This window comes from Parasteatoda tepidariorum, chromosome 5 (genome assembly GCF_982258835.1).
Source record: "Parasteatoda tepidariorum strain Cologne lab strain chromosome 5, Ptep-v5.0, whole genome shotgun sequence".
In the NCBI taxonomy this organism is placed as follows: Eukaryota; Metazoa; Arthropoda; class Arachnida; order Araneae; family Theridiidae; genus Parasteatoda; species Parasteatoda tepidariorum.
In genome coordinates, this window is record NC_141759.1 from 45,412,270 (window position 1) to 45,436,841 (window position 24,572).

Below are 24,572 nucleotides of genomic sequence, written 5' to 3' on the forward strand. Positions count from 1 at the left end.
TTACTTTAATTTTCATATTTTAGTTCAAACCGTTTTGTGTCCTTACTAAGGAATCTAGTTTTTTTCTTATAACTCTCAAAATCTCACGGTTGCCTAGCTATCATTTCTGAACAGCAAACTGATTATTTCATCAAAATTATTAAAACTTTTAAATTAAATGTTCCAAATAAAAATTTATTCAAATAAACGTAAAGGTTCTCTTCAAGTTGCATTCCTTTGCTAAATGAGATATTTAAAATAAAAAATAATAATAAAAAATCCCCCAAGATAAAAATTACTCTCTAGAATGCAAGATGCCTGAAAAAATTAAAAAATTGAGTAATTGTAAATTAATTTAAAACGGAAAAAAGAAATAAAAAAGGAAATAAGCTTACAACGGAAAGCAAAATAAAGAATGTTAAGAGTAGATATACTAATAAAACAGTTAACAAAATTGCAAAATGAAGCTAGGGTCAGATTTGATCTGGCATAGTAAGTTCAGTAAAAACGATAAAAAAAAAATTAAAACTAATGATTTGATCTTTATTTGACAGAGAGGTTAAATTATTCATCCAGAATAAGAAATAAAATTAAATAAATAGAAAAAACATTAATTCAATAATAAAGTAAACTTAAATTTATTTGCTTAAATCATTAAAAAGAAAAACTTAACAACATATTAATGAAACTAATTTAAAAGTAAATTAAAACTTAACTCAATAGAGGTTAAAAACATAAATAGAGGGTCCTTTTACGGCTCGTTCTTACTGCAGTACTGAAGTGAGTTTGATTTGTAAGTTACCCTTTGCACGGCCTGAAATTATATGTGTGCAAAGTAATAATATCATATTGTATAATTTAAAATTTAGAATTAATAAGACTTAGTATTTAATTATACAATTTTTATAATTTTGGAAAATAAAACTTTTCTTTGAAAAAACCAAACATGTTTTGCCCGATCGGCACAGATTCTTAGCCACGGAAGTGGATTAATCCGAATTGGATTTCTACAATAAGTTTTTAGTAAATTTATTATTAATAATAACATACAATTCACTCAATGATTTTATAAAGAACTTAATTACATTAGTTGAGTATCTGTTTTTTTGACAAACTTTGAAAGAGTTTGTCTATTTTTTTTTATTCTAAATAAACATGACTACGGATTCCTTTAATTCTATTCATTTGATAAAAAATGGTATTTAAATGAATGAAAGAATTAAATGAATACATTAGAAATGGATTAAAATTGAAATAATTTCTTTTATTGAATAACACAACAATGCCGATATTTTCTTATTTTTAATATCTTATTCCAAAACATCAAACCTTATATTATTATCATGATTTGGAAGCAAGATTTATTCCTCAGGGTAAATATTTTTTTAACAAAATTGTGTAATCTTGAAAATTAAAGACAATTAAATCAGCTATAAATCTAAAAAAAAATATTTAATGCTTAGAGTAAAATTTCTTTCATAATAGTGTAAAAGTGAAATAGCTAAAAGTCTTTGATTTAAAAAATGATCCTCACGATATTCCATCATATGAATAAAAGTAAGTCTTGCATTGTAATGATAAATATAATTAGAATTTCCCAATACTCAAAATGGCAACTAAGGATTATTTTAAAATCAAAGTGATAACTGTAAAGAATATCTTTTAGTTTAGACAGGGAAATGCTATTGAAGAGATCCTGGAAATTAAAAGTTGCATTAGAATTAGTTTCATTTTGTTTAATAAATTCTAAAATTGGTTGATTATTAGTGATAATCCAAGAAAAATCTTTCTTTAATAATATTGATAATAATTTCATTTAAGTAGTTGAAGAAATTGGTGCCAGGATCAGTTGGGTAAGTTTAAGACCCACTTGTGATTGTTCTGAATTTAATAGGAATTTTATGAAAGTTTAGAGTGATAATTAAGAAAGGAAATTGTATGTTGAAAATTTAACCTCTTATATAATGCTAAAAGTTCTTAATGATAATAATAATATTTAAATTACTAAGCTTAAAATTTCTACTATTTTGTAACTCCTAATTCAATAGTTTAACATAATTTTTCTTACAGATTATTGCAAAATTATTGTTATCTTTGTCCACTGGGGAAATTACAGTTTTTTTACAGTTGCTTTATTGATCGATCAATTTTAGAAAGAGTCAAGTTTTCCTGATTATTGAAAACAAAGTTTTTAAAATGATACAAAACATCCCATTTCCTTTTTTTTTTAACCTACCTGAAGGTAATGAGAATCTATTTGATAATTTTAAACAAAAATTATTGAAATCATAAAAAAGTATTTCGGAAATTTATTATTTGATATATGATAAATGGGTCTAAATTTTGTACCTTTTATAATTAAATTCCAAAGTTCTAAGTTTTCTATAATATTTAAAATACCAGTAATAATATGTTTATGATGTTTATCAAAAAATTTAAAATTTTTCTCTTCTTCATAGTGACATTCATAATCGGATACATTGATATATTAATTTTCCCAAAATTTTTGCTAATATCATTATAATTGAAAATAGTTCGATCAATAGATTTGTTACATTAAAATCTTTCAATTATGTTAAAGTCTTTTAATGGAAACATTTTTTAAAAATTTTCAAAAATATTATGAAATTTGATCTTCTCGAAAGTAGGGTTTTGAAAGTCGATTAAGAAATATAAATTACTTAAATTTTTCATTTCATTTTGTGAAATTTATTTTAGCTTTTACAATTTCTTATCCTTTTTTACTTCGTTGTGCTATATATATATATATATATATATATATATATATATATATATATATATATATATATATATATATATATATATATATATATATATATATATATATATATATATATATATATATATATATATATATATATATATATATATATATATATATATATATATATATATATATATATATATATATATATATATATATATATATATATATATATATATATATATATATATATATATATATATATATATATATATATATAAATAATAACAGGGCTACATCCTTGTTATCATTGTTGTATTCAGCTTGAATAAGTCAGTCGTAAACCATATACGTTTTCAAAAGGTTTATTCAATGGCAGGCTGGTGGTTATAACAGTTCAGATCCACACTCCACAAGGGAATGGCTGTGGACGAAACTCCGGATGGTTCCATGAGATCTTACAGGGAACACATTATTCAGCAAGAGACATGCGAAAACCATCACTCCCGCATTAAATAATAATAGAAAATGAGTAAAAAGGCTCAATCTTGTAACCTTATGCATTAAGGAAAATCATTTAATGTTTCCTAATATGGAAGTGAAGGAGGGGAAAGATTCTAAAAAACTCCTCCTTTGAAATATAAATCTAATTATAATTCAATGGTATGTTTTCTGCCTTGATTTCCCAACATAGAATATCTCTACGCTTATTCTTTAAGAAAGACATTTTATGAAAACAAGAGTTTTAATGCTTTTATTAATACAAAAGTATTTATAATTTTTGTATTACATATATATATATATATATATATATATATATATATATATATATATATATATATATATATATATATATATATATATATATATATATATATATATATATATATATATATATATACAATCATTCATTCGCTCCAGACTAAAAAAATGTATTATGATAGTTATTGCTTGCTAAAATGCCTTTAAGCGATTATTAAAACAACGAGAAAGTTACATCCAAATAATATGTATTATTTAATAATAAAGTCGAATCAAACACTTTCCTTCCGCGAAAAAGAATTTATTTTTAACTCATTTTTATTGATCTTTAAATCATTTATTCAAAAACTAAATGCATCAACACTCAATCTATTTGAATAAATCCAATCATTCCGTTTAATATGTTGCCGTTTCTAATAAACTGGTATTCATTGGCATGAAAAGTTACAACTCGTCTTTATGACTTTCTGTTATATTATACTTTTCCAGAGGCATAATACCATGCATTTAAATTTATTTTTCTTTATATATCAGACGAAGACATTTAAATTGCTTTTTCAAGCAATGGAGAAGCATATTTTTCAACTCTCTGCTTTTTCAAGATTCATTTATTCAAGAAGTAATCTTTTATTCGGTTCCAGAGCTGAAAGTATTAAAAATTGTGCCTTTGATTGTAGCACAGTTTAGTAATTTATTGTATCCTGTGTAACTAATGTTGTAGAAATATTATTTATAAGATGAAACTTTTTTATAGAGCTTTTAATTAATTTTCTATTTTCTAGAAAACTGGTATTATTATTTTCTTCGTCAAAAATATTTTTCTTTAGGATTCCCAGAAGCTTCATCTTCCGTTCTGAAATAACTTTTGAAACTGAAATAACTTTTTAAACTGAAATATCTTTTCTCCTAAATATGAAAGCAGGAAATTTTGCCCCATTTCAAATATTTTCATTTGAAGAAATAGAAGTAATAACCTTCAATTTTATTTCGAAACATAGAATTAAACCTAAATTAGGAATGATTTGGTATACTCGTTTTGAATATTTGAATTGATGAGTTTTTTTTTTCTTGTGCAAACGTAAAATTTAATATTTTACTTTCTATTCATATTGCTTCTTATTGTAGGCTTATATCCTTATACCAAGTATTAATATGACTTCTTCAGAAAACTTCCCCTTTCAAATTTCAAATAAATTGAAAATATTTTTTCTAAACTTTTTCGAGAGTTCTCAAAAGATTAAAATAAAAACGATTACTGTAGTATTTGAAAATAAAATTTAAAATTCATTAATTACATTTTAGATTGATTCGTTGTTTTTAAGGCCTGGTTTCTTAGGACAGGAAGCCGTCAGCTGGAAATCAGCCCTAACCTCTGATTGGTCCATTTGTGAGTTTGATAGTATACGTCATCGAACGCTCATCTTGAACTACAATTGCAATCCAACTCAAATGCAGTTGGATTACAACGTGACGTTAACCATAGAAGCAATGGCGAACTACATCCAACAGCACATTGAAATCAGCCAAGATTTTGATTTTGACATTAAACATAGCTTCTTCATTAAACATAGCACTCTTCATTTAGCTCAGCTATAATGTGTTTTTTCTTGGACAAAGTCTTGATTTGTTCTCTAAAACACTGGTCGACAATAACAAAATCAATACAAATTCAAAATAAATATTTGTTTACGTTATTAACGCAAGCGCAATGAGAGATAATGTCTGCGTTGGACCGACTGCTTACAAAAAAGTATTTTCTAGGCGTCAGCGTGACGTTGACGTCCCGCTGACGCCCAGATAAGGCGCTTGTTCTAAGAAACCAGACCTCTGATAAAATGCAACTAAATTTTGTAAAAAAGTTAAAACGACTATCCAATAATATCGATAATTAATAAGTATTTATTTGTTGCAAATTACTTTATATAATTTGTAATTTAACAAATGTAATTTGGAATTCATTAAATTAAATTAAAAGGGGAATATCTGAAAGAGGTTTATCAATTCATTCTCTCATTTCCTTTTACTTTTATTCATTTACTTCATTTATTTTTTAACTTTCTGTAAGTCGTACTCTCTGGAAGAAGTGTGTTTGCAATCTGCGAAAATTCAATCAATTTTCTTAATTTTATTTATTTAAATATTAAAAAGAAAATATTTCGAAAAATGCTTTCTGTTCTTATGTTAGAATATAACCTAACCTTTACACATTTCATTAACACTCCATATACCTTTTGCTTATATTACTTTAACTGTAAATTTTTTTACTGCCCTATGAGACATTTTGGTGTGTTTAGTAGCGGTTTAAATACTTTAAATAACTTTAGATAGAAATTGATTTCTTTTAATTGTGTTTAATGCAATCAAGGAGCATATCATCTGTTTAAGAGTAATTGAACCCAATGCTTTATTTTTAATTTCATAGGAACATCACGGGTTCCTTCCACTTAATGTGGGTAGTGCAGAATTTTAAATTATAAACAACTGAAGTTGAAAATCAATTTTCCTCTGCAGATATTTTACATAAAAATTAAAAATAGTTTTTATTGTTAAAGACTTGCGTAAGGGAGATTTGTGAAAGAGTTATTTTGCAGATCATTGTGTATTTGAGTTGAAAAGAAATTATCAAAACCTATCAAAAAGATTTGCTCCCCGAGGAAAAACTGCTACAGGCAACTTTGGTTGAAACCTCACTACTAGTTGGCTAGAAAAAGCCCTTGTGAGGCTCAAGGGGAATAGATCGGATTAAACAGCAGTTTCAAGATTCATCAGTGGCCATTTAAAAAGATGAGGTTTTGAAGTCTTCCCAACAAATGTAAAAACTGGTTGGTAAAATATTAAATAAGCAAAAATAAATGAATTTAAAGTAAACGAATTTGTTTAAGTAAAATTGTACTTTAATTTCCCGCTTTTTGGAAAAATTTTTGTTGCTATAATTCAACATTTAAACTACGTAACTTTTGACGCAATGTTGACGTAAATATTATGTAAAAATAACGTACTCATTCTTATCTAGTAAAAAGTGTTTAGTAAAATATTTGCTAAAAAAATTCGAATCCACTTACGTTTAATTCGTGAATTACGTATGCCTGTTATTACATGAATTTGTATTCTTAAAATTAACTTTTTGTGGATAACCATTTTTTGCTATAATTCGATGTTGTTGTTGTTGTTCATTTACGTCGCACTAGAGCTGCACAATGGGCTATAGGCGATGGTCTGGGAAACATCCCTGAGGATGATCCGAAGACATGCCATCGCAATTTTGATCCTCTGCGGAGGGGACGGCACCCCCGCTTTGGTAGCCCGACGGCATGCACGCGAAGTCGAGCACTTTACGGTAGAACAGTTTAACGAGGACAAATACCGCACACCCTCGGTCCCTACGCAGGCTGATCCAAGTGGTCACCCACCCGTACACTGACCGCAGCCAGTGATGCTTGACTTCGGTGCTATAATTCGAAATTTCAGTTTATTGTAATTTCTACGAATTTAAAGGTGAAAAGTTAAAGGTGAAGTACGTGTATTTTTGACGTAAAAGTGATTGTTCTCTCCAACCTGCCGCAATTTGGAGGGTAATTTCATGCAACGAATGTTTGTGTGTGACTTTTTCCGAGCGTTTAGACTAGTTGATTTGATATAGCTGAGGCTATATTGTGAAGGACAGTATAGTCTATAGTTGTTATTGAACTAATGTGTTAGAAACAACAACATCAGTTGGAAAAAAATATTCAGATATAAAATTTTTGAAACATTTCAAATTGAAATTTAAGTTGCTCTTGCCCAATTTATACGCAGTATTTATAGAAGCTATGCATATACTAACCATTATGCATCAAAAGTACTTAACTACGAACATTTTGCCTATTAATAATGCCGAACAATATTTTCCGAGAAATCCATTGATACCTGATGTCCATGAAAATAGCAATATAAGCAGAAACTATTGCTTTTAATACTCCCCTAAAAATATCCTAAGAAAAAAATCTAATCAGTTCTCTCAAAAGTTTCCTTAAATAAGTTGACGTTAACAACGCTGTAATAAGGAGCAAAACTCCGTTGACGTTAACAACGCTGTAATGAGGAGCAAGACTCCTAGTTACATTATAATTAGAAAATGGTGCTATAATTTACAAAGGCGAAAATTTATTCGTTTTGAAATTTCAAGGGTAGCGTTAAGTAACTAAAATACAAATTACTTCAAAAATCACAAACTATTGTAACAATATTATTATGATGAATAAAAAGCCCAAAAGTATTAAAATTATTTATTAAAAAGTAGCTCGTAACTTTCTATCAGTTTGTGGTCAGAAGGAAAATACTTTTTAAAATTCCTTGCCAGCATGGCTAAATGATTTTCAATGCTTACAAAGACAACTTTTACATGTTCTTCTTCAGCCTTATAAGTTATAGTACAATTATTCACATTTGCAAACATTGTTAAGTTGTTTTGATTTAAATTTCTGCCCCACAATTTCAATTTTGAACAAAAAGCATTAACTTTATCACTTGTATCCAACATACGTGTATTTGCTCCTTGGAGTTGAAGATTCAAGTTATTTAATTTCCCGAATATGACGACCAAGTAGCTCAATTTCATCACAAATTAACAATAGGGAAAATTCTCGGTTTCCGGTCTGTTATCTTCTTCTAGGAAAATTACGATTTCTTCTCTTAATTCATAAACACGTTGCAAAAATTTCTCACTTGATAAACATCTTGCCTCGCATTTAAATAGTTACCCTGAATGTACTGAACCCATGACATTACAAAGAGCGGAAAAGATTCTCGATCTCAGGGTTCTCATTTTAATATAATTTGCAACGGTTACAACCGTAGTTAGTTTAATATTTAAACCAGGACGCATTTCTTTCGAAGACAAAACTTCTCTGTGGATCATGCAATGTGTCCAGGCGCATTGACGCGATTTTTGTTTTACAAGTGCTTGTATACTTTCGAACCTTTCGGATATTGAACGAGCACCATCGGTGCATATTCCGATGCAATTTTTGCATTCTCTGTTTGCCTCATTCATAACATCATTTAAAATAGCAAATAATGCTAGCGCTGTTGTTTTGAGTTCTATTGATTTGCAGAAAAGTAGTTCTATTACTGACATATTATCACAAAATCAAACATAGGCAATTAAATGAGCATCTTTATTAATTTCTGTTGCTTTATCAAACTGTATTGAAAACATTTTGTCACGCAACATCGAGAAAAGCTGACACTACATTTTCAGCTGTATCACCAATTCAACGAGCAACATTATCATTTGAAAGAGGTATGGACTGTAATTGTTTTGAAAAATTAACTCCAAACATAGTTTTTACAACCTAAATTGCTGCTGGCTCTACTTTTATTTTGGCAGTTAGTTAAAAATAATTTAAAGACAGAATTCAAAATACTCAATATACATTATTGTTGTATACATTTTACTGTAAGTGGGGGGAGCGATGAAAATTATGATTGAAAACTGGGCCGCGAATACTGAATGGTTGAGAAACGCTCATTAACGCCAATGATGCTTGATTATTTTGCGTAATGGGCACTTAAATATTATGATAATTCGAGCAATTTTAATGAGTATTAAGCGTACTAATATGGGAAAAAATATTATATTAATATATTTAATTCATACTAAAACGCCAATGTGCAGTTATGATATAGCTACCATATGAAAAAGATTTTCACAACCCCCTTAAATGGATAGGTACAATAAAAATTGATTTGGAACTTATATTTGAATTTAAATTAAATTTTTTTAAAAATTGATTTGATATTGATTGATTTCTTACTTACTGAATGTTAATCATATCAATGATCTTTGACATAACTTTGCTGTAAATCAGCCAAAAGTGCAGGAGGACATTATTTACGTTTGATATCAGTTTTCGCTAAGTAAAGTATAAACATAGTGTTTTTATTATGAAAATAAAATTTTCCTTTCTCGCATAGTATAGTAATAGTGTTTTTATTATGAAAATAAAATTTTCCAGTCTTGCATAGTATAGTAATAGTGTTTTGATTATGAAAATAAAATTTTCATTGCCTCGCATCCTTATTTTCAAATTATTGCTTCATTTAAGATTTGCCACATTTGCTTGGACACCCTTTCAATGCACCGAATCTTCATAACGTTCCGAATTTAGAACTTCACTGTGTAGAAATATTTTGTTGGCTTCGAACCATTTTAGATGTTCTTTGGTCTCCATTTTTTTTAAAAAGGCTACGTTGTTGAACACTAGTAGTCGTAAACCCAAAAAATCGGATGGCTGGTTACAAAATAAAAGATAAAAATATCTCAATACGTTAAAACCATTAGTTACATATTTCACCATCATTATTATACATTGTAGAAAGAATTACTTACCCAACTAATTTATGTTCCGGTGCGACTCTACATCTGACAGATCTGCTAGTTTTGCATTCTCCAGTTTCATTGTCAGGAGGAAGCAAGTTGACATAGGGTGGTTCCTTTAGAAAAGTAATCTTCAAATTGAATTTTTCAGGTACTCCTGGTGGAGGAACTGGACTGTTTCCTGGCCATACGATGTCTTTGATATCTAATTTATTGCCTTCCCACAAACCTATCTTTGGGAATGAAATAAAAATCTTATTAAAGTAAAATTTTTAAGAAATTGTATAAAAACTATATATTTGGTAGGTTTGATAATAATTCATAGAGTGGAAAAAATTTCAATTTCGGAATTATTTAGGAATTTTAATGAGAATATTAAATTTTGGAATTTGGTGGAATTAAAAAATGCTATATTATAAAAAGTAGTTGTTCTTTTTCTTGCGATCATTTCGTAAAAGTATTGAAACTCTTAAGCAAATAAATACGATTTGTAAATGTTCGTCTCTTAAATGTCTTTCTATGATTTAATGAGGTTAAACGTCTATTTGTTACAATTTTTTTACCTATACTTTGTATAGTTTTTTAGAAATAAACACTCATTTTGATGTTTTCCACAAGGTGGCGCCTTAAGTAGCTCTATTGTTAAGTAAATATTCATTTTATTGCAATAATACACTATTTCCATAGCTAAATCTGCTGTCATTCTAATGTGAAGAGATTAATTATACGCAGTTGGGGCAGAGATTAAGCAGAGATTAATTATAAGCAGCATTAATTATAAGCAACCTGTATAGTTCTTAATATAACATACACAATTTTTTTTGCATCGTTTTGTATAAATGATCATTAAGTTTTAATCGAAATCAAAATGTTGTATTTGATAGCGTGGACAAAACTAGAATAAAATAAAGACAAAAATACGGTTGGTGTAAAATCTAAGAAAAATTATATGTTTTTGTAAAGTTCTTCTGTATGCTTTAATCGCATGTCTTAATTTTAAAAAAATTTATAATTAGACAACCTTTTTATGCCAACCAATTAAAAATGAAAATAAAGTGTTTGTCCTAAGACTAATCTATCATTGTTTATTTTTATATTATTTACCAAATGTCAGAAAAAGTGTTTTAGTTTTAAATTGTTAGTTAATCATAAGTTAAATGTATGAATATACTATTGTGAAGAAACGTTTAACTGGTAAAACTCAAATGTATGCCTTTTTATGATAATATTAATGATGACATAGTTAATAAAAATATTAAATTTACCCGTTCCCATCCATTTTGATTAAGGTTCATAACATGTATCTCCACATCTTTTAGAGTCCCATCTAAGTTGAACGAAATTGGCCTGCCCTGTATTCTGTACTGAATGTTTACATCTCTCATATGCCTATAAAATAAATATCATTATTGATTATTAATGAATTATATGGATAATTTCGTGCCCCTGATTTTAAATCTGCATCTGGTTTCTCTGTAAAAGCTACAGTTTATGTAATTTAATAATATATATTCCAAACTAAGATTTTTAAGAAATCATTCGAATGAATAATAGATGCCATCACTATATCATGTTTCAGCTTAAGATGCAATTCGTAGGATGTATTAAGTGTTATTTTGAATGGAACAGAGAAGTCTATATGTTTGTACATAAACCTATATGTTCCTTATATGCTTTTACTCCTACATACTCTAAAACTATAAAGATTAAAATTATAAATAAATTAAAACTTAGTTAGCCGTGGAGGCTCAGGGGATTAAGGGCTCGCCTCCCAATGATGTGCCCCTGGTTCAAATCCCAGCGATAGTTAGTCGATGCAAATTCCGCACTCGGCTCACATCGATCATCGACATAAACTATCATCAGTGGTAAGCGGGTTTTGGGTTAGAATCTCCTTTCCATCAGACTAGCCGTGGGAGGTTTTCGTGCTTTTTCTCTCAATGTAACGTAAATTCACTTTAGTTCTCTCAAAAAGACCTCCACGAAGGTAAATATCTCACGACACTTGTTCCCTTACTTTCTGGATTAGGTTCAAATGCACACGGCAACGAAGTTGAACGTTGGTAGTCGTAAACTCGAAATCGGGTCTGCTGTTCAATGACGTTTGAATAAATAAAAAAATAATCAGAGTCCATCCCTTAATAATAATTTGTATTATAATAGATAAGTTTTCTACCAGGATACAACTAAATCCGCGTTAGTAATCTTTGTTTATACACTTCTTTTCTTCATTAGTATAGAAAATTATTTTAACACTTAAAAATAATTTTAGTTCTTAAAAAAGGTTTTGAGTTAAATTAATATTTTTTTATAATGAAAATAAGAATTGATGAGAGCTCAGCATACTCTTTTTTATAAACGCTTGAAAATTGATCACGGATTGCATCCTAAACTCCACTATCTATAATGAATTTCGTATAAAAATTATATTTTGAGATTGAAATCCATCAAAGTCACCAGTTTTTAATTATTACATTCATTATCTCAAATTATTACATTCATTATCTCAAATTATTACATTCATTATCTCAAATTATTACATTCATTATCTCAAATTATTACATTCATTATCTCAAATTATTGCATCTTTATCTCCATATATAATTTATATAACCAATACTAGAAAGCTTACATAATAGAATATCAACAAGTGATTACCTGAATATGACATCACCTCTGTTCCATCTTGGTTGTTCATTACCATTACAACTGAGATCAGGAAAAAGGCTCACGTTAGCATCCCTTGGACTTTGATAAAATGACTCGAGGCCATAAGCAAATATATTGACCGCCCTTTCCATCTCTAAGTAGCATCTCTCCATCGTTACGTTGATGTAGATGCCTGGACAGAAAGAAAGAATTGCTGGAGGGATTCAGTTCACCGCGTAATACAGAATGATATATGATAATGAAGAAAGAATTGACGGATGGAATTAAATTCTGGAATTCCATGTTAGATATCAGTCACCCAGGAAATAGAAGTGCAGTTAGTAGAATTTTATTAAACGCATAAGTAGTTTTGAGGAAAATATTATACTACTGATTATTGAATTTTTTTTTATGCAAGTTATATTGGTTTCAAAAATTTTAAAGAGTCGTTTAATAAATAATAATAATTATATTAAAGAGTTCTTGTATTTTTTAATTCCATATTATATCTGCAATATTTTACTTGACGTATTTTTATAAAATTTATGTTTAAAATTCTGTGAATTTTTTTTAAGATTTGTAAGAACTGGTTAGATTAGTGTACTCTAAAATGTGTGTGCATTTGTTTCGAAAAAGAAGGAAATTTGAAATTTTTGAGCAGAAAAAAAAAGTGTTTTAAGAATGCTATTGCTTATATAATATATAATGGCTATTACCGTGTGTTGGTTTTTCTTGGGATAAATTTTAGCTGAAATTTAGTTTTTTTTAAAAAAAAAATTAGAAATTAAATGCAATAAAAATTATTTTCTAAAATCTATAGTGAAATTTTTATCGCTCTTTTTAGCGTGCTAAAAATAATAAAAAGAGAATTACATATTCAAACCAAATAATACGATAATAAAAGCTATTTAAGTTTTTAAATATTAGCATGTGAATTTTAAATTCTGCCCATTAAATGTTTTGATGTAGCCTCCATTATTAAAGACTTCTTTATTTATTTAGTCTCTTTCATTCAACCCTCTAATTGAATTAAAAGTGTTCTAATTTTTTTCGCATAGTTATACTAAATTAAATAAGAAAATTTTAAACATACATACCGTAAAAAAATATTTCTCAAAATAGCATTGAGACAAATATATTCGAATTTGAAAACCCCATAAATTTAAAATTGAAACAGCATATACTCATTTTTAAGCATAAATCATAGTCTCAAAAGGGGAGTGGATGGAGAATTATGTGAGAGAGAAGTTTTTTGCAGCCAGCAAAATGCGAACCAAAGACCTCCGGTTCGTAATAGGATGTTCTAACACCATAGTTTTCACTTCAATCCAGGGAGAGATAGAAAGATTTATTTAGTGCCACCGCAATCCAGTTTTTAATTTCAATACTACAAAGGATAGTAATCTAGAAAATATGGACCTGATTGTTTCGTCAGGAGATCTATAATTCAAATTTAATTTTTGCTTATTTCACTAGATCTTAAAATTTTTTCAGCGAATGGAATGTACGTCATTATGCAACACTGTGGCCACCAGATAAAGCTTCCTAACTCTCCCTGAACTGGGATGCTGTGTTATTATTGTAGTAAGAACGTCCAATTATGATTCTGGAAGTCCTAGGTTCAAATCCTGCCAGCATCAAATGAGCATTTTTGTCCCACATTTCTTCCTGCACATCAATTTTTAGCGTTGTTTCAAATTTGAACATATAGGTTTTTTATTTAGATTGTATTATTTTCGGATTATATTATATTATTTATAAGTTAGATTATATTATTTCGACATATTTTTGCTCTTGTTTAAAAAACTCTTTTTTATAGTGCTTAGAGCCTTTTACGCCGACCGGCCTGTGTAGGGGGCAGGGAACTGTCTTTGCATCAGAAAGTCTTGGGTTCGAATCCCGGGCAAGGCATAAATATCTCTTTCTCTCGGTGTGTGCTCTATGTTCTTTCTCCTTTGTGTGTGAATGTGACCCGCCCTATAAACAGGTTGCGGTTGTGTGAGTGGCTTGGCAAAAGTCGAATTCCTGGCCATAGATGGCGCCACCTAAAAACAGGAGCAATGGTACCCCCACTGCCTAAACAGGCAAACAACCAAAAAAAAAAATTTATAAATAAAAAATAAAGAAAGAGCCTTTAGCAAAGTTAGCAATGTAAAGTATTAAAAATTACAATCATTTTGATACACCATGAATTAGAATGAATACTTTGTAACAGATATTACTTTAAAAAAATAATATTGGTAAAATTGTATTCTGGTTGAGGTTTTCATGGAACGAATTATAAATAACTAACAAATGAAGCACAGAAACATTAAGTATTTGGCCAACAAGTAAATTCATTTACTTTTTAAGCTAATAACAAGCTAATTCAAAATTTGAGTGTTTGAAAAAATCAAATTAATTAACTCTCTCTTTGCTTATATTTTGTTAATTAATCATGCTGAAAAACAACTTATGAAAGGTGATCTTTCAAAAATATCTGAAGTATACTGTATTACAATTTTAAAGAAATCAGTTAAAAACTGATGCTTAATATAAGTACATAAATTGTTATAAGGTACAAGTTTTATGTTTCTTTAATATGGCGTTGACTTAAAGTTAAATCATATAATTGTGCAATTAAGTTATAAAAGTACGATTATATGCTTCTAACAGCTAATATTATTGGAAGAATGGTAAAATGATTTAAATAATTCAAAGGTTAAGTATTTAAATAATTCAAAGGTTAAATATTTAAATAATTCAAAGGTTAAATATTTAAATAATTCAGAGGTTAAATAATTAAATAACTCATTTTAGAATAGTTCAAATATAAAGTATTAAAGAATATAAACAGGAGATTGCAAAAACTTTAAATTTAAGTTTGCACATAAGTTTAAAATGCCTAAGTGTTTGCTACAATCAATCTTGTTTTCAACGATCTTTGATGAAATTTCAGAGAAAAAAAGGGAATAACTAGCATTAAAAGACATAAAGTCTAAGGAATTCTAGGCTAAACGAATTTATTCCTACTTTACAATGCTTTGCCCACAAAAAAAGTGTCTATTGACAACAGTAAAGGCATTAACTTTTCATTCCGTTTGCCGTTTACAAAATCGAGAGGGATTTCTAATTTCAAATACGAAAATAGGAGGAGACCTTTTTGTGGACAATCTCAAGAGCATCCTATTTCGTTTTTTGTTTCGGCAGATAATCTTTGAATTTCGAAAAAAAAATCGAAATCGGCTTTGAGAGACAATTCGTTTACTAAAAGTATTTTTTCTAATACTGTAATGTTTTTATGATGAAATAACATTCAATTTTAGTTAACTAAAAAAATGCAATAGATTTGGTAAGATAAAAAAAGATAAAATGTTCGATAAAGATGAATGGACAAATTTAAAAAGAGTACAATTTTACATTACAGTACAAATTGCTATGTAATAAAATATTTAAATTATTGAGGAGTTCGCGTTACAATAATAAAAAGTGCTTGATCTTGAGGATAAAACGTAACAACCTACATTTTTACAAGATTTTTTTTTTACCACACAATGGTAGAAATTTAATGAATCTTATGAAGTCGACTCCATTAAACACAAATTGATTTCTTTGATGATACATTTATTTCAGAATATGAATTTTATTTATTTCAATTTAATTCAATTCAATTTGAAATTAATTTCAGGATTTGAATTTTCTTTTATTCTGTATTTAAAATGCTAACAAACATGTAAAATTGTTTACAATTTATATTTTGCTTTAAAATATTTATATTACGCAGCATTTCAGTGATCTTTTTCTTTTTTACATTCACCATCAATTCTAAAAATAAATGTTTGTTTTTCAAACTATGAAAGGTGTGATATTTGAATTCTTATTTCTCTTATTGTATTCAACAGAAATGATATTTTAAAATTTGATTTTTAGTTTAAATATAATAGAAAAAATAGCAAGATGAATAAATTTATTAACCACTTGTTTCTTAAATTCAGATAATTATCTTGTATATTATTCCATTAAGAAACTCATCTCCTTTTTACTATTGATTTCAATTCTAAAATTGAAGGCCTATTTTTTTCAAACAAGAAATTTATTTTAGACTATTATTTTCCCAATAAAATATTCTTAAGCAAATTTTCTTTTGAAGTTAAATTTAAATTTAAATCAAATTTTGAATTAACATTACTCAAATATCAAAACGCATAAACTTGTCAATAATGTAATGTTAGATTTCTACTTCTTTTGTTATATTAGAAAGTCATTTTTGTTTGCGAATTTGATTTTTAGATTAAATTAACTGTAATAGCGAAACGAATAAATTTGTCATCACTTTCAGATATTATGTAACATTCCATAAGGAAACTCATCTTTTTTAAGGAGTCACAGTACCTTTGCATCATTTTTTTAAAATAAAGGTATAATCATTCATTTTGTGGATGCTTTACATGCTCATTTAACTTATAATCAATAGTTTATCTTCGAAAAGTTTATCTTCGAATTATTTTTTTTTTTAAATTAAAAAAAAGTTGAAAAAATTCAAAATTTTTAAATTCCTAAGGTTTTTTTATTTCAATATAGTATTTTCAAAAAAAATTCCCTTAGTTCCTGCAATATTCATCATGACAATTTTGTATATTCATTTGTTGATATATTAATTAGAATAATTTTGATAGATTATTTTGTAAAAATGTAGAAAAAAAAAGGTTAAAAATTCCTGTTAGGTATATATAACATGCTGTAAAAATTGTAATGCCTCATAAAATGCTTATTCCATATGCAGTTTAAATAAGTATATTATACTTAAGATAAAAACTTTACTTCAAAGCTTTATATTAAATCGAAAAAATTCCTTAGGGATTTAAATAAGATTAAAACACAAAATTATCAACTATGAGAAAAAGCGCTCTAAAGTCTATCTGCTGTGCAAGTTTCTATATTAAGATAATCTAAAATCATTCATAACTTTTTTAAAACTGTAGATAGAGAGATGAATTTTTTTCAGTGCGTTTGAAATAGTTTTAAGTTTTATAATAAGCAATAAAAAAGTTTTGAAACTTCGGTCATTTTTTGGGTATTAGAATTTCACTTTCTAATCTAAAACTGAACCCCTATCTTTCTAAAAAGAAGGATGTAATTTCGAATTTTTATTTTTTTAATTATATTCAAGAGCTATATTTGTTTTGGGTATTGGATAAGTTTGGAATTTGTAACACCTAAAAAAAGTAAGACGAATAAAATTTCTGACATTTTTAAGTTTTCCTCAAGATTTATCTCACCTAACATTCCCGTGGGAAATTGATCTTTTTTAACTTCAATTTCAGTTCCTACAACAGATTGAGATGCAATCCACACGTAATTCTTTCCGGTGATTCCTAAATCTTTCGCTGCTAACATTATTTCTCCTGCTTCCTCTCTTGTTGCAAATAATAAAAATATTCTTGCTTCGGAATCAGCTACATCTTCCAACTCACTGACGTAACCTTCTCTATGTTCAGACTTCAGTGTAACAATATTTAAGATGTCGAATCTAAAATATACAACAAAAATAAGTATATGAATGAGAGAGAGTCTAAATTACAACAATTCGGGTCTAATGCGCTCACATGAATAAGTGAGTCTTGCTACGAAATAACACATTAGTTATTTCACCATATATGTATACATTTATTATTAATCAATTAGTTAAGTTGGTTTGAAAAATTTATTTTGTTGAAATATTTTTTGTTACCCGAATCTCTGAGAAAATTGATAAGATAGCAAAAAGATCATTACTTTTAAGATTTTAAAACTACAAATAAAATACAAATAAAAACTGCATACTTTTTGTTCATATTTAATATATTCCACCCTTTTCTTAATTAAAGTAGACTGAAACAAAGTAAAAGTTATTTTTTGAATAGTAAACAAACGTTATATGTCAAACAGATTTAATAATTATTATTACGTGTTAAGTAGAATACTGTGTCTTTACCTAAATTTAAGTCAAAATTTCGTTTTATTTTGTATGGTATAAGACAATTAATTCTCAAAAAATTAATTCTCAGTAATTAATTGCATTCAAATTAAAAAAATAACTACGTAAATGCTTAAAAAATTATCTTAGCAACTATAAAGTCTAACAAAAAATTTAAAAAAGCAGATAAGACAAAATTATTTTTTGGAAAATATTGCAATAAGTATTTTATCATACACAATTACCAACTATATATATTTTGTATTATAAGATAGATATATTTAATATATACTACAAATTTCCAAGTTTGTATCATTGCTATATTTTCAAAGATAAAATATTTTTTTTATTTATTACGGAGTTAAAATGTTTTTTTAATTACTTGGTCCTCCACATGCTTTGTAATGCTTGATTGAAAAAGAAAAATTAACATCTTTTCGTACCCATACCCATATGAGGTTAACGCTGGTATTTTATTAATTGGACACGCGTATTAAGAATATAAATTTTTGAAATGGGAAATAAATTAACAATATAAAATTCAAATAATATACAATAAATTACTTGAAGTCCTTTATATATCCTCGTTGCGTGAGATCTCTGATTGCTCGAATAAAGTTGTCATGGCCACCAATGCGGGATGTTACGACGGCAAAAGTATGCCAAGAATATCTTCGGAGTATACTGAGCATTACTTGTGCCTGGTGCTCTACTGTAGGTGCTAACTGAAGAATCCTTGAGTCAGAAACACGCTGAAACAATCAATCCCTACACATGTTTTTATACAATTTAAATTGTTTAATTCTTATTAAAAAGCGATATTTTAAAATAGAATGGTGAATAAAGTTTACTTGAATAATGTTTGAAGATTTTCGCAATATACCCTATAAATAGTTTCTATTTCAATAACTTTTACTGCAGTTTATTTAAGAAAAATTCTTGTTTTCAGTAATTTCATAAAAATTGTGCATTGTTGCTCTGTGCGGGAAATAATTAATCACCTTGAGTAGCTTTTAGTTCCCTGAATAACAAATAGTTCCTGAGAAATCGAATTTTAAATTCATGATTTTTCCTTTATAATTCCGTTTCTCGGAAACAATTTGTTCGATTTCACTCAAATTATATAAAAAATTTTATACATTGCAGTTCTAAATTGTTTCGACTATTATTAAACAAAATGTTAACAAATGAGAATTATTTAGGAAAAATTCTTCTTTTCAGTGATTTCATAAAAATTGTGCATTGTTGCTCTGTGCGGGAAATAATTAATCACCTTGAGTAGCTTTTAGTTCCCTGAATAGCAAATAGTTCCTGAGAAATCTAATTTTAAATTCTTGATTTTTCCTTTATAATTCCGTTTCTCGGGAACAATTTGTCCGATTTCACTCAATTTACATAAAAAATTTTATACATTACAGTTCTAAATTATTTCGACTATTATTAAATAAAATGTTAACAAATGAGAATAATTTAAGAAAAATTCTTCTTTTCAGTGATTTCATAAAAATTGCCCATTGCCGTACTGTGCGAGAAATAATTAATCACCTTGAATAGCTTTTAGTTCCCTGAATAGCAAATAGTTCCTGAGAAATCTAATTTTAAATTCATGATTTTTCCTTTATAATTCCGTTTCTCGGGAACAATTTGTCCGATTTCACTCAATTTATATAAAAAATTGTATACATTACAGTTCAAAATTGTTTAGACTATTATTAAATAAAATACTAACAAATGAGATTTATTTAAGAAAAACTCCTATTTTCAGTAATTTTATAAAAATTGTGCATTGTTGCACTGTGCGGGAAATAATTGATCACCTTGAGTAGCTTTTAGTTCCCTGAATATCAATATTTCTTGAAAAATTGAAATTTGAATGCATGATTTCGTCTTTATAATTTCTCGGGAACAATTTGTCCGATTTCACTCCAAATTATGTAAAAATTGTATACATTACACTTCGAAATTGTTTCGATTATTATTAAGTAAAATATTAACAAATGAGAAATATTTACTAAAAGGAGTTTTTTTCATAGAATTATCTTTAGATCAACAAATGTTTTAATTGTGTGCAAAAATGTATTTTTAAATTCACATAAAAAGTTATTTAGGATATGGCGAAATTTGTAAAAAGTGAAATTAATTTAAGGGGTCAAAACTGAAGTCCACTTTTCTGACCAAACTATTTGGACCATATTTCTGAAATTGCAGCTACCCTTTGTATTTTGGGACTCATATTCTGGGTGATTCAGAGAAAGTAGGTTTTTTTGCGCCTGAGTTTGTAAATATAAATGTTGTCCGCATTAATTAAATAACATATTTGAGGTAACTCCTTCAAATGATTAATATTGATTCCTAGAATGAGAAGATCCGATCATTAGATCAAAGGTTATTCACAGTGTTATTCACAGTTTTTTTAGATTTTGTTAAAATTTCCTTGCACCCTATGCTTTTTATTTATTAAATTTTGAGATATGTTTTTAGAGTGTCTTAAATCAAAGATTTCAGTTTAAGCTGCATATAATATGAGCAAATATTTAAAAAAAATAAAGTAAAATTCTTTTTAAAAAAAAATCTATTTGGTAATAATCCAGCAATATGAAATCTATCAAAATCAATAATCTCATTATCAATAACTGCATATTTTTATTACTTCAATTATTTAAATGCTAACATCTCAACTTCTTAAATATTAAATAAAATGCAACAAATGATTTTTATTGTCTTAAATCTGTGATTTTTATCATTTTGCAGCCTGCTTCAATATTGTAATCAAAATTACGGCCTAACACAAGCAGCGTGTAAAACTTAACATTCACAAATAAACATAAAGATTCGCAATTTATTATTGATTTACAGCCCTATTTCATAAGCAATAGAAGTTTCAAACAACGGTTTCAACTCAAACTATTAATGCAACATAATATTTAGTGCATTTTAAATTTTTTCAACACTTAATCAGTTATTTTTAAAACATTAACGTTTAACCAGCATTTTTGTTAATTGCTTAGAAATATGGCTCAAAAACTGTGTCTGTGTAAACAGTTGTATTTTATTATATACTACGACATAAATTTTTTTTTTAAACTGAACAAAAAAATTTTGAACCTAAAATTAATGTAATATTAAAAACATGAATCAATAGCAATAAAATATGAATCAAAATTAGTAAAATATTACACTAGGTTTCGTTAAATAGGTTTTGTTACTGTTTTCTAACTATTTGTTCTTTTTTTTTATTTTAAGATATAATATTCAGATTTGCGTTTAAAAATAACAGAAATGTATACCTTTCTTTTTAAAATCACTATTAATATTTGTTGTATTTGAATAAGTCTTATTTAATAATAAATTATTTATTGAGTTTTTTCTTTTAATTAACAAAAAGTAAATTATTTTAATTCACCACTCTATTTACTTCTTGTAATAAAGAAACAACAGTATTGTATACATAATAATACACTAAACATTATATTTAATATAACATAGAAAAGGAATGGAATCGTCTTACATGAGCATTGGAATATATAAATATATTCATTAGCAAAAATTCCATATCATTGGAAAAAATTTCTCAAAAAATTCATACGGCTGGTTTTCTGGCTTATAAGTAAAGGGAAATCTAAACACTGGTTAAAATAGGCTGAAGTGTGGATCATTCAATTTATAAAACGTGTGGTTGACCATCTTTATAAACAAGCACATGCAATTACATATGCATGCAAAATACAGTATGCAAAAAAGACAAAAATAGAAAAAAAAAACACGATGCTTTGTAAGAAACCTCAATCACAACTGTGCAAAAACATGCCTTCAAAACATCGAAGCAAAAATCATGCAGTTTGAAATGGGATTTTTTTAAGACATGCTTACTTTATGTTTATGATGTTACTTTTTATTTCAACTAAGTGTCTTTTTATTTATCTCATTTTTGCAATTTAAATTTTTTTTACTACAATGTAAATTTATTGTTTCTTAAAACAAACTCCAAATAAAAATCATTAAAATTTTAAAATTCTCTTTTTATTAAGAAAAAATTAAAAATTGAAAACCCAAAAACTTGCAACAGATTATTTGGTACAGAGACATGAAAAAATCACAAAAAGGAGAAAAAATTCGCTATTCAAAAGAGGTATTAAAGAAATTTAATTGACGTTTTCCTTGATTTCCGATTGCTAGCACATTAAATCACAAATTGTAAATTCGAGAACCAAAATCTTAAAATCAATGCATAACTGAACTAAATTTATGATTTGAAATTTGAAATTTATACATTCTTACAATAAACATTGCAGCATTATAAAGGCATAAAAGATTTTAATGCACTTTAAAAATACGCATTGTCATTAAAAATATGAAACTCGTTTACATCTTTATGTTATGCGAAGAATTAGCGCGCTTGAACAGCATTTTCTACAATAAAAATGAATGCTGCATCATTATTAGCGAGTTTAAGTTTACTTTGATAGTCATCTACAGAACTATCAAAGTAATCAATAATTAGTTGTTGCTTGATTAAAAGATTTCATTGGCTTTAATAATATCTCTCTCGTCAATTCTTTTGTTCAGCAAAATGCTTTTGAATTCTACAGTAAATTCTATAGACAAATTGAAGGTTTGGAACCCCCTCTATCCCATTCTTTGCGACATATTAATGTATTATTTTGAGAAAAAAATTAAAATTTTCAAATTCTCTATGGTTGAAAAGATATATGTATGGTACGGTTGTTTTAGTGAGCAGTGATACAGATATTCAAGAGTTACTTTCTGTAGTCAACTCGATTGATCCCAATATTCAATTTACATTAGATGCGGGAATAAACTTTACTTTACCTTTTTAAGATATTCTTGTAACTAAACATCCTGTTCATTTTTCCACCTATGTTTATTGTAAGCATTTTGCCGTCTCTTTGTCACCCTCTGTTAAGTCTAATCACCCTCGTGTTCAGGAAATTTCTGCAGTCTATGCTTCTGTTTTCCGCACACGCTCTGACTCTTCTTCTTTAAACTCCGAATTTAACTTCCTACCGTTTGCTAACCCTATTATAGTTGAATTTCACCCCAATTATAGTTGATTCACCTATTCCTAAATTCGTTAAACTTAAACGTCTCTCATTTTTTTAATCCTTACAGTCAACTTGCTACTTAACCGTCTTTTTCTCCTGATTGTAATATAATTGCTTATATCTTATATCTACCCCCGGTTTGGTTTAAAAATCATTTTTTGGTTTGTAAATAAAATTAAATTTACGTCTCTTAAAGATCTTTTTAGTTTAGGAAATCGCTGAGGTTTTTGCCATTTACCTTGTCTACCTCAGACAAACCAGACTTGCTTTTAAATTTAGACTTAAGAAGAATACAAGAAATCATCAATTTCTGCACATTGTTGGAATCTTTGGCATAAATTCAATTTCAACATTGTCAAAATCATTTCCACCTCAGTCATTCATTTCCACATTAGCTCATCTCGATGCCTTGGAATCTTGTTTTATTCATATGAATGTTGATTCACTTGTTAACGACAATAGTTCCTCACCATTTTTCCATAGGGGGTGAAAATGCATTTTACTTTGAACAGCCCTTCTTGGCCTGAGTGTCATGCTTTGTTTCCTCATCTTTATTTTTTTCACTCATAGCTAATGCGGTGTTTCTAACTTTGGTTCTCTCCTTTATTATCAATTTTTTTGTTAGTAATTTAAAGTTTAATATTGCAAATCACATCAGAATTTTTTCTGATTCAAGTCTGGCAAGTCATGAGAATGGGCGCCTGTAATTGAGCGCATTATACAGGTTGACTTTGTTTCCATATGCATATATTTGAAGCCAGTGGAGTTCTGTAATCAAATGATATCTCACCACTTAAGTTTCTTGGTATTATTTATTTAATTATTCATCGCTGCTTCTGTTTCATTATTTATTAGGTTAAATTAAATTAAGTTCTTTCTAACTATTATTCTGAGTGAATGCTATTAACTTCAATTTATAAATGTCCAAACATAAAGTATCACTGTTTCAGTTTCATTATTGATCCTATATGAATGAAATATAAAATAGGTTGTCTCAAAATATTGAAGTCACTCACAGGTAGTTTTCATTGAAGTTTTGAATATGAAGCAATGATTCTATTCCATTCACTGGGTACCAAGATATTTGTGTCAGAAGATTTT

General features: G+C 27.5%; 1 protein-coding gene across 1 annotated transcript in view; it reads right to left on the reverse strand.

The window, feature by feature from the left end:
• LOC107454446 (glutamate receptor ionotropic, NMDA 2B-like) overlaps nucleotides 1-24,572 on the reverse strand; it is a 156,249-nt gene that overhangs the window by 29,962 nt on the left and 101,715 nt on the right. The window contains exons 3-7 of the mRNA XM_071184913.2: nucleotides 18,973-19,160; nucleotides 17,732-17,982; nucleotides 12,483-12,666; nucleotides 11,090-11,213; nucleotides 9,837-10,057 (exon numbers count right to left, since the gene is read on the reverse strand). Of these exons, the coding sequence (XP_071041014.1) occupies nucleotides 9,837-10,057; nucleotides 11,090-11,213; nucleotides 12,483-12,666; nucleotides 17,732-17,982; nucleotides 18,973-19,160 (968 nt within the window). The remainder of the gene's footprint in view (nucleotides 1-9,836; nucleotides 10,058-11,089; nucleotides 11,214-12,482; nucleotides 12,667-17,731; nucleotides 17,983-18,972; nucleotides 19,161-24,572) is intronic.